Raw genomic sequence first — 12,639 nt, forward strand, 5'->3', positions numbered from 1 at the left:
TGAGAAAGTGTAGCACGCAAGTGGAATAATAATCTGATAACATAATTCTGATATGCATTTAATTTTTATGACTTCTCTAGCTTTTGAATAAATTTTTAGCTCCTAAACAAATTTTACATAATTATTCTAAATTTTCAAAGCTCAGCCACTTTGAAACAATAATGTTTATTTCGGCATTTTTTAAATAAACTAAAAATGTTGTATTGTTACTTATACTTATAAGGTTCTTTCGAATTTTCGGGCTTTGGATGCATGAATGGTGCCAGATTTTAAATTTAATAGGAATATTATTATTTTTCCTTTTTCAATAACAAAAAACAATACCATATTCATTTCAGAGAGCGAGTAATGGCGCTATAACCATAAGCTAGAAATGCTAGGACTAGAGTTAATACTCAAGTTCCAACCGTAACAGTGGAAGCGAGTCAAGGCGCTATATCCTTGGTTTCGAAACCCGAACATAAGGAGGAAATACCTATGTTCCATCCCAGGAGATTGGTCAACAAAGGAGTGTACTTTCTTAGCTTCATCACTCCCAACGAATTAGGTATATGACTTCTTACACACGGATCGGTTGGTACGGATTGTCCCCGATCTTAGATTATATTGTATTATATTGCGCTACACAGTAGGCCTGGCCGTTGACAAGAAAAATGTATGAACCATTTTTTTAAATGGTGGATATCATTTTCCAGGATCCTTTCAAGTGCTGGCTGTGTTAGTGTAGACTAGACTAGACTAGACTAGACAAACAGACGTGCCTCATCGAAGAAAAATCCTGAAAAATCTTCGTCCTTATTCGACACGTTACACTCGTGCGCCACCATGTGAGCTTATTGCCTACTAACTTATTTTCGTAAAACGGTTTTTGTCTTTGCTAATGGGTGTGCACGCTTGCTTAAATTAACACCAGCGGCATAACAGACGGTTTTTGTCTTTGATAATGAATGTGCACGCATGCTTATAGCGACACTAGCGGCATTATTGCCCAATAAGCAAAATTTAAAAATAATCGTTATTTTTCTGGTCGATGAAATCGTCATTGAGTGGCACGTCTGTTTGTCTGTGTTTTTAGTACATATCCAATTACAGTCTCGAATCTTGAACTCACGCTCATGAGGTTGCTGGTAGAACACATTTTCAATGAGACAGAATTCTCTAAGGGCATCCTTAACAGTGCGGTACCATTTGAGTTGTTATGGCGGCTGTGTACAGCGCGGCTATTTTGCTTACTCACCCGTTTTCACACCGGTCGTTGCTACCGTCTCAGTTTGACGTTTCATCCAGCATAAACCTTTAGCAGCGCTGGTATCGGGCTGCTAAATTTGAGAGCGCGGTGCTTCCCGGATGCTCGGCTACTATTTCTTTAGCGCGTTTAGCAGCGACCGGTACGGTATGAAGTGATGATAGAGCGCTGCAAACGGGGTATGGAAGCGCACCGTTAAGGATGCCCCAACAAGTATCATTCTACTCATTAACGTGTTTTTACTATCCAGCTTTTTACGAGCTATAATGGCAAACGCTATAATGCGAAGTTCTGTCAGTTTGAAGTCTTCATATAGTTTATCAAAAATTAAATATATCTGGCAACATTTTTGTTGCCAATTCAGCAGAAATCTCTAAACTGACGTAAGCAGAGAGGTTCACATATTACGAACACACATTATAGCGACCGCCATTATGGTGCGTAAGAAGCTGGATAGACATAGGGGCTAGACAACTTTAATTTCATGAAAAGTATTTCGATATATTACTCGATATCGGTAGATATATTTTGATATTTATCGTTTATCTATCAATTGACAATCCTCCAACGATAATATAACGTCAATGAGCTATGATATAAACAGAGGGGTGCCCAAAAATGCGAAAAATACCTTGTAATATATATTGAAGATTGGAAGTATTTCGCAGTATATCAATAGTGCCTTGCCCCAAGCGCAGACAGACGTCCAAGCTGAGTTCCAAACTTGTGTAAAGATTTTTGTAGTAGCAATTCGTAACCAGATAGCGCTACCAGTAACGTCAGCCTTTTACACCAGCGAAAAAAAAATGTATTGTAGCGGCGCTAGTATTCAAGTGATTTATAACGCAATTCTCTTTGAAAATTTACACGGAATTTTCGATCAATTTTATTTTTGCTTGGACGTCTGTCTGTGCCCCAAGTTTTTTTTTGTCGCGTTGAGGGCGTTTCGACCTTGTTTACAGTCACATTCAGCGAGCTTTGACCAAGCGTCAAATATTTGTCATTTTTTGACAGATACAAATTTGGTCAAAGATAATTGTTTGTCACACTCCAATTTTCACATGTGGCAAACACGGGCAAATCACACTTTGACCATTATGTCAGAAGGTCAAATATTTGACCATTGATCAAAGAGTGTAATACGGGCTTTAGTGAAAAATCCTTTATAGCGAATTTCTTTATTCCACCAGCTCACCTCGTTTTGACCTGGAAACAACTCAACTGCTGTCAAAACCCTTCTTTATTCGCTCCATTTTGACTCAGTATTGACCTGGCGTGCTGCCCGAAGCGCACTGTAAAATTTTTCAGCTTCAACCTGCCACTGCACGTGCTTAGTTCGTGAACAATTATTTGGCATCTCTTTCTCACTTGCGTCGTAAATTGCGATATCGTTACTTTATTACTCGGCAGATTTGCCCGAACACAGTGGAATAAAGAAATTCGCTATTATATCTTTATATAGCCGCAACTACCATTTTATTTTTTTCCGTGTAATTAAGCTGTCACTTCGAAATATTCGTTTTTCATGCAAAAGATAAAAAAATCTAGCAGCTCTGGTTTCAGTTCAGCAGAACAGAGTTGAATCGAAATCAATCGACGCAATTTCGTCAGTATTCGCTAGACATCGGCTAGGATAAGATTTTTGTTCAAAGTTTTTGTCGCGAGATTCGTAAGCAATTATCAAAGTATTGTTAAATTTCATCATACGATACATAACAAAATCTTTTAAAGTCTGTCATTAAGTTTTATGTAACAATTCAGTATATTCATCCTCGGATACAACACAGCAGTGTGAAATTGCATGAAAAGTGACGCTCGTTTGCGTGGTTTTGTGTGCAAATCTCTGCAAGTGAATAATTGTCGAACACTAGCCGGAAGTGTATCAACAGCCATTGTTACGCGTTGCTGCTTGAATTTAAATTCAATAGCGTCAGGTTAGTGCTTGGAAAGCACCAGAAAATCAATCAAAATTGCCCACTTATTACAAAGTAACAGCGGCCAGTGGAAGATTACCATGTCCAGCAACATTCAGATAACGGCTGATGACAAACCTTCGGCCGGCATTACAACGCCACCGAAACCGGTTGCAAGCATTCCGTCAAGCCCGTCCCACTTGCAGCTGCCATCACCGATCATTACGCGTCGAACTAGAACCGCTTCCACGTAAGTATTGTACCAAACTTCGTAATTATATGACAAATCAATGATTAGAATAGAATAGGGGTCTTCACATCGAGCTCGTATACGAATACCCTGCCGTAAACTGTGTATCTTCCATTACTCGTCAATGGAGGTGAGTATTTTTACGGCTGGGTATTTGTTTACGAGCTCGACATGAATACCCATAATGACAATTTGTTCAATTATAGCAACTCTCGGTCAACCGTAATCAGTTTTTCATCAAAAACGGTCTAGTAATGGTATTTTTTTTTTTCATCATTTAAGATTAGAAGAAAAGCTAGAAATAAATCTCAATCAAGTCTAATGAATATAACACTAATGAATTTAAAATTTTATTACCGGACGATTCACGATTCGGGAAATGAAAAGTAAATAAAAAAAATTTCTATCGAAATGTGATAGTCCTTCATAATTTTAATTTTCATCATAACGTGGTCCTTTTTGCTAGATAACATTATAGATTGTTGGTTTAGTGGTGTAACAGTAACAGTGTATATTTTATCCAAAACAGCAAATTTGTTTTCAACACTATATTCTATTTATTAGTGCCATTTCTTCTTTTCTTCCGGAGATGAAATCGCTGTTTTCAATTATAAGTTACTTTCATCAATTGACATTCGTCTCGAACAAATTACGCATAATTAATTCATTTTGACCAAACAAAAAAACAAGGACAAAATTCTTGTCATATCGCTTAAATTACTCGTTATTTATTATTTCACCAACAATAATAGTAAGATTAAAAATTGTAAATACACGTTTGTCTTTATATTCAGATATTTTCAATTGTTCTGTTGTTTTTCGTCTCATGCTCATATTTGTTGTTGGGTTTCGTCTCTATAACTGGGTTCACCTTGGAGATGGTAAATTTTAATTTTTATCTGTGTTTTTGTTTTTTCCAATTTTTACAATCATTACGTTGCCGAAGTATAGTAGTCTAATGGTTATTTGTAACTTTTGCCGGTAGTAACGAATGATAGAGTGTTTGTACATGCACGGTGTTGAAATCACTAAATAGTACAAAAACGGAAGAGACATTCTATTTCTCTCACAACTCTCTCTATTTTGTACCAAACATGTGTATAACTAAATATCTTCCCTGTACCTGAGAGCGTTTATTTGTGCTCTACATCTGTCGCATTGGTAGTAATCAAATATTTACACTGCTGCTGCTGCTCTGCTTTGTGCCAGCTAACACATAGTTTGGAATTGCTTAATTTTATTAATACAATATCTGCTATCTAATATACACCACGCTGGAAGATATCCTCTTCGCCAGACTGCAAAAGATACATTCAATTTCCAAACGAGACAACTTGTTTCAATTATTGTATTTTGTTTTATTCAGTATATAGAATGGATGTCAGCCATTCCGGTTGGGTTGAGGACACCGTAACTTTAGTGTTAGTGTCTAACATTTTGTTTCAAAATTATTCCAACCTCCTGCTGTTTTTAGTAACGGTTAAAGCTAACCACGTTTCCAGTGAACCGATTCCACAAATAATGCAACAAATCATCTCATCGAAAGACGTCACTGGCGAACTGATCGTTGCCCTCCAGAGACAGACACTGTGGTGAAAGGATATTAGTAAATCATTTTTCCATTACTTTCTTTACTGCTATATAACGATGGGCAATCTAAAATTAAAACGGGCACCGCTCCTTTGAATGTCCTATCAATGATTGGGCAGTGACATGAGTAGAGTGGAAAAATAACCTGAAATACCCAGCTGTTCGCGAAAGCCGTCTGGCGTGAACCAGCTGGCTCGCACCATGGTCCTTCCATTATATTGTCTTCTGCTTTTATTTTTGTACGCAGTATAGCTCTGACAGTATCCTTCTGCCGCAGGATGTTATTGGGCTTTATGTTTTCTCACTTGATTTGTAGTGCTGTTGGGTGGTGATATTGTTTTAACTGAAGTGATTTATTTCGCATTACGAATAATGTGATAAATAGGCTTCTACTTGTTGATTCTAGCCGGGTGATAGTCGTTCAACGAAATGTTTGTAATGTGTTTCTAGGGCTTGGATTGGATGGAATCACAAAATAATTTATATTTGCACCAGCTTTTCTATTTGGGTGCGAGCTACTGCGTTGCCTGGTCGATTGCTAACTTTTCGAAGACTACTGATAAATTAAACTAGATCTTATCTTGAAATGTTGTATGTTGCAGACTACAAAAATTCTACAATACTTTTTGGGCAATCATGTCGTCAACTTCACAACAGACCCATGTCACGGCGACTGTTTCCTGAAGCCGCCGCCGATGATGATGGCGCTACTGTTAATGATATGGTCTTAAGCTCCGTTCATTGTGCTGCATAGGCTGTTGCACGTTTTTTTTGCGTGAAAAGTTCTAATGAATACATATCAATATGAATATTGAATTTATGGTCCAGAACGTGTTGAAACATGTCTGTACATATTCATTTATGTCCTGCACAACATCTAGAGAACTAACGAAACAAAAAAAAAGTTCTTCGCTTTTTACATTTCTACACACCACTTGCAGCAAAAACTGATCTCGCATGAACGAAGCTTAATCGGCTGTTTCGAAAGCACTGACAGCCTTTTGACGTAAAATCGAGCCAGAGAGCCAGAGAAAATTGGCTTCAAGCAAAATGTATGGGAATGACGTTCGTAACATGGATGTGCTTCACAACCGAATGAATTTAATATATTTTAATGAAAAAATGTAAATGTTCCTACTACAGATTCCTTCTGGGCATCCAGGTTGTTCCAGGAGTAGCCAATGCAGCCTTAATAAGAAATATGTCTTTTGAAGGATTCCGATTAAAAAACCCTGAAGATAGAGGTATAACACGCAATACAGGTTCCTCTAGGGACTAGCGATATTCCGGATGAAAATTAGCCATTTCTATAATTTGGGAATCGACCGTAATATTGATATCGGGGGATTTCGGCTAAGCGGTCTTTTAATTTGGAAACACTTATTTGATTCTGTCCAACGTTTCAACACCGGTTGGTGTCTTCATCAGGGAAACTATATTTTGTTTTAAATAAGTTGGATTTTAACAATTTTCTTTTTTTATACAAACATTGTCTACTTACAAATGCTAAGGTTCCTCGTCCTATGGCTTTTTAAAGCTTATAACTATGTGTTTGGTGCAGTTGTGTGGTGGTGACATTTATAATTTGGCTAACTATGAGAAATTATGTGGTTTAGTCTGTTATTTGTGGTTTTAAATTAAATATTTCTTACTGCTATTCTGTTTTGCTATTTAAAAATCTGTGGTTGTTCTAACTGGCTACGTTCACTTTTGGCTATTGGGAATTAATATCTTGGCTATTGCTGTTTGAGCTATTTTTAGAGAGAGATGGACTATTGTTTGACATCTGAGTTAGAAAGGAGGCATATGCTGTGTTAAGACCAGCGATGTCCGTTCTCTTATTTACTAGGTGTTGTGTGGTGTATATGTGACACATCTCTAAGAACGGGAGTGTGTTAACTGTTCTACTACGATCTACAATTGTGGTGTTGTCTAGGTTGAATTTGTGTTTGAAGTCAACGCAATGTTGTATGAGTGCAGTTTTCTCTCTCATCTCTTCTATTGTTGTTGTTGTGTGGGTACCATCCATGATCTCATCTACACGTTTCATGTTGGATTTGTGGTGCAATAGTCTTGTGTTGAGTTTGTTTGATGTCATACCAATGTAGCAGCTATTGCAGTTGCTACATGGTATTTTGTAAACAACGCTGTGACAGTCTGATTTATCGAGTGGGTCTTTTACTCTCGAGAGAAATTGGTTAACTGTGTTTGTTTGTCTGCATGCTATGTGGTATTGTGGATAGTCATGTGTAAGCATTTTTGCTAGTCTTTCTGTCAGCATCGGAACGTAAGGAACAGACCGATATAATTTTACCTGCTGCGTGACGCTGGGACAATCTCGAAGTTGTTCTTGAGTATGTTGTTCGGATGCTCCTGGGTGGATGGTGTTTTCGGTGTCTTCTTCTTGGTCTTGGTCGGATTGGGTAGGTGGATTTGTTGTTGGCGGGGATCTTAGTGGTTCTTGTTGGTTGCTGTTTGGTGAATTTCGCGGAACCGAAGATGGTGCTGATTTTAGGGTGCTGCTTTGTGGATTTGTCGGTGACGGAGGCGGTGCTGGAAGTGATGATGGCCTGGATGGAATATGTGCTGGCGTTGGATCAATGTTAGATCCCCATCTCCTATTCATCGTCGAGATTTGTTCTTGGATGAGCCTGTTTATCAGTGTTTTTGGGAAGTTGTTGTATCGCAGATGCTGGTGTATTGTGGTTTTTTGATGTTGTATGCTGCTATTGCGTGATAAAAACATGCCCCGATGAATGAAGTTTTTCGCTACATTGACGAGGAACCTTAGCATTTGTAAGTAGACAATGTTTGTATAAGAGAAGAAAATTGTTAAAATCCAACTTATTTAAAACAAAATATAGTTTCCCTGATGAGGACACCAACCGGTGTTGAAACGTTTGACAGAATCAAATGAGTGTTTCCAAATTAAAAGACCGCTTAGCCGAAATCCCCCGATATTAGCCATTTCTCGATGATTTCTTGGTCGATTCCTGATCTTAATGAAAATCTCTTCGGAAATGGTTCTCCAATCTATGCTCATGATGCAAATAAGCATTTTTTTAAGCAACCCATTACCAAAACTATCTTAAAATTGGCAGATTTGCCGTACCTACCGGAACTCAGGAATATTTCCTATTTCCCGTCGGGATGCGGTATATTTTTCCAAATCTGTATCATATTTCCAGTTCGCTTAATTTTCGTTCTCTCTACTTCATATACTGTCTGCTTAATGAACTAACAAATGAGACTTCAAAAGTTTCCCAATTAAATGTTATTCGAATTTCTAAATTCGAACAATATTTAGCAAAGTTACAGCATTTCAAAGTTGATCAATAATTTGCTTATCCTACTTATTTTGACTATCTCCTATACCTTGATATATGGCAACCAGTGGTATCTTGTTCTTATGTGCACTACGTGCATTACACGTGGGTGATGGCTTCATGCCTTACCTTACCTCACCAAATAGTCCCAAGCCGAGGTGTGGCCATTGCTGTACATAAGAGTCGTCTTCATTCCACTCGGCCTATGGCTGCAGTTCTGCAGTCTGCGTAGGGCCCGCAGGTCGTCTTCCACCTGATCGATTCATCTTGCCCGCTGTGCACCTCTCCGTCTCGTCCCTGAAGAATTGGTTTCAAAGAACATCTTACCCGGGTTGTCGTCCGACATCCTTACAACATGGCCAGCCCACCGCAATCTGCCAATCTTAGCAGTGTGGACGATGGCTCCCCAAGCATCTCCTGCAGTTCGTGGTTCATTCGAAAAAACTTGACCCCCTGGAAAAATCAGGCAATTTTATTTTTGGAGTTGACTAGACAGACATCCTACCTCTGCTAGTTTCGTCTGTTGGTTCTAGCTTATTTGTGATCTGAGGATGTACAAAAAATGTTTTTTTTTTCATTTTTTGGTAATAACTTGGTTTTTGTAACTGTTATCATATTTGTGTCTTCTATAAAGTTGTTTGTTTTGATGGTATACAAGTATATGTTGAATATTATTGCCTTCTGAATGCTACAGTTTTTTGATATGTATTAACATCTAAACTAAACCAAGATAAAACTTTATATCTCCTGAACAAGAGATGTTAGGAGAAAAATGTTTTCAGTGAAGTTTTTCATGACAATATTATCTCCAATTTTAAATACACCGTTTCTCTGAAGTGCAATGATTAAAAATTAGATTTTGCAGCACCACTAGCTATGGAGTTCCGAACTAAAACTTATATTCATTCTTGTAAGATAGTATTTGGTAAGTAAATGAAATAAGTTCACGATTTTTTGAACTCTCGTTTCACTGTGTATTGCGTAAACTCTGGAAAAATAAATCCCAACCCAACCACAGTAGATCGATCAGGTGCCGGTTTCATCAGGATAACATCTATTGCAAAACCATAAAATATTACCTTTGGTTGTTCTCAGGTACGAATACAGGTCGGACTCGATTATACGGAACATCAAAAAAATTTCGTTCCGGATAATCGAATCACAAAAAAAAATTCAAATTTGCTATTAACGTACATAAAATAAATATTTCTTTTTTTATTTCACTTGTATGATGCAATAGCGTAACTAGAAATAATTTCTGAGGCGAAAAGAGGTTAAATCTTAAGAAGCAAAAAAATAATTTGGACATTGATTATTTTCACTTAACTCGAACATGTCCCAAACATGCCGGATGTGACATAAATGGTAACAAATATGCCAGAAGAGATGGTAAAGGTGAAATTTTAGAATAAAAATTAGAAACGTCTCCGGATAATCGAGTCTCCGGATAATCGAGTCTACGGATAATCGAGTCCGACCTGTAACGCGAACGCACAAACCAGCGCATTTGAAGTAAGCCCCTAGTGTCTCGTAAAATCCTAGGTACACAAAGAAATTGCTTTGTTCGCTTAGTGCACTTGGGTAAGATAAACTTCAAAAATACTGATCTGTAACACCCAAAAAGGAGAAATCCCTCGATAAAACTTAGGCCAACAAAATAATACTCGTGATTTTTACAATTTGTCTTCTAATTTCAAATTTATGGATTCCTTCAGTTTTTCTAAAAACAAATATTTGTGATGTTGATTTCGAGGTATGAAGCTAGTCTTGATATCTAGAATCTTTGGTGGATAAGAGTGTAAAGATAAAACTGTTGAAAAAACGATATGGGTATTCATGTCGAGCTCGTATATAAATATCCAGCCGTAAATACTCATTTCTATTAATGAAAATACTCACGCGAGTAATGGAAGATACACGCCTAATAACACACTTCAATTAGGTGAAAATAATATAATTAGATAGTAATTTGTATGGGCAATTGACGATAAAACCCTTGCAGAAAATCACTCAATAAGCTAAAACTTAACTAACTTGTATGTGTTAAGACAGTGTCGTTTTTATCATGTCTGTAATGTGGAGTGTATGGTATCTAATTTTCAAAACCCATTGAAGTTTTCTGCCGCGAAAAGAAATCTATTGTATGAATCGATGAATCGCAAACACATTATGGTGGCCTTTGAAATAGGTCATTGGCAACGCGAAATAAAAATTACGTTCACCCACTGGTTTCTGTTTACAAAACCACCGAAATAAATTATTGCCGACCGCCAACCCTCTCAATAATTTAAAAATCTGCAGCCAAACAGAGATTGATTGAATCGGCTGCTCCCTTCCGCTGGGAATTTGTATACACATTCATCTGGTCTCACATCGTATGTTCTTTCAGTTGATTACGGTCTATTTCGTGTTGGTAGATGTATTCGAAATGTAAACACCGTCCAAAAAACTAATCGATAGTTATCTTCATTTGTTGGCTGAATGGTAAAATCAGTGATAAAATTAGACCATGTTCATTGCAGCTTCTCTTGTGTTGGATGAGTTGTGCGATACGTGTTCGCTTCGCACCGGAAGACTGTGAACTCACATCGAAAGAGATGATGCAGGAAAGAATTGTCACTCGATACAAGTGTGCAAGCACGTGACTATTCATTGGAATGGATGATATCGCTGTCGCTTTTATTGTTTTTAAATTGGTTTCAACGCCATCCGAAGAACAGAATAGAGCTTACGAATGATGGACATTTGCTGAAAGCAGATGACTACACTTGTATTTTTTGTGTGTGTCTTGTGCAGCTGCCAGCAGCTTCCAGTGAAATAGTGATAAACGAGGCTGTAATCTAAAAAACCGTCCATTCGAATAATGTTACCAAAAGCGCTAAAATCTTCTGTTGTGAAACAGTTTTGAGCAGAACATTTTGTTTTATAATCGATTGGTATTCCTCAATCAAGAAGGTGAATCAAAATTTTGTGCTTTATATTAACTCCGTAATGTTACTTATACAATTGAAAAAACGCTTATGAAGTTTTTTTCTAAGTGTTTAACAAACGTTATCTCAAATAGAATACAGAACTACATTCATATCTTAAAAAACTCAGGAAACATAGGACTACAATTGCTCGCGACGAAAACAATTTAACGAAATTATCCGCTTTCGTTCAACAGGAAAAGCAAAATCAGTAGCCTGTCAAAGGCAACCAAATTTAATTGCATTCAAGCCAAAAAAGTATAAATAATACAATTTACCTTGCGTTATGCGCACTTCCGACCTGCCTAGAAGTCTTTCCGCCCGAGTTTCGCAAGCAGAAACTTACAAAGTGCTCTGTACGGTGTTTTACGGAATCGCTGGCGCCGCCTAATAGCATTTTACCCGCACAACGCCTCCGCCAAAATCACAGGGATTTACTTTCCCATTCCGGTGCCTATTTTGGCAACTTCTAAAGCAGACAGCCGCCGGTGTAGCGGTGGAGCGTAACGAGGCTATGGCGAACGATGTATATAGTGTGACGATGATATTGTCAAAGAAATTGCCGTAATTTTTTCTCGCAAATGCAATGTGACAACCAAGCACGTCGAGCGGGCAACATTAAATGTAAGTTTCAACCTAGCTAGCCGAGGTCAATTTACCGGGTGAATAAGTTACATTAACGTTCATAGGTTCTGATAAATATCGCTTGTAGTAGTTCTGTAAATGGCTCAAACGACACATAATCAATTTCAAAATTGTGGTTTAAATTTAAAAAAATGTTTCTATTACTATTATTTTGTGAATCACTCCGAATCGATCATTTTCGATTATGCGTTGCACAGTTGTTTAGTTTTGATCGTGATACCATTTTATGACATCACGTAAGAACACGACTGTTTTGCTAACAGACAGGTAATGGTATATTGGAAATATGATGCGTTAGATTAAAATTCTGTCTTCGCAAAGTTGAAGACAGTAAAATTTTTAAAGCGAGTAAATGTTAAAAGTTCAAAGCAAATGTTATAAGTCAATTCAAAATACTTGTAATTGTCACTCTTTTATAAAATATATATTTCCTGTAGATTTTCCATATGCCAACACAACATCGACACATCAATCAGATTTTTTTTTTATTTTAGAAGCAGCAAAAATAACGGTATGATTTATCCATTCTTTCAAATCCCTTTTGCTTTTTAATATGAAATGATTCAAATGTTTTCTATATTCACTAGCTTTAGTCGAATATTTAAGCTTTGATTTCTGAAGATAAACAAACTCGTCGACCACTTCGGAAGTAGTTCCATCCACCTCCACCGCAGCACCAACCCCCGCAGGACTACCACAC

General features: G+C 37.4%; 1 protein-coding gene across 1 annotated transcript in view; it reads left to right on the forward strand.

Moving 5' to 3' along the window:
* The first annotated feature begins 2,833 nt into the window (after positions 1-2,833).
* LOC129721550 (cold shock domain-containing protein CG9705) overlaps positions 2,834-12,639 on the forward strand; it is a 66,789-nt gene continuing 56,983 nt past the window's right edge. Inside the window, exon 1 of the mRNA XM_055674253.1 lies at positions 2,834-3,409. Within this exon, the coding sequence (XP_055530228.1) occupies positions 3,261-3,409 (149 nt within the window). The 5' untranslated portion in view covers positions 2,834-3,260. The remainder of the gene's footprint in view (positions 3,410-12,639) is intronic.

Source organism: Wyeomyia smithii, chromosome 2, assembly GCF_029784165.1.
Source record: "Wyeomyia smithii strain HCP4-BCI-WySm-NY-G18 chromosome 2, ASM2978416v1, whole genome shotgun sequence".
NCBI classification, from domain to species: domain Eukaryota; kingdom Metazoa; phylum Arthropoda; class Insecta; order Diptera; family Culicidae; genus Wyeomyia; species Wyeomyia smithii.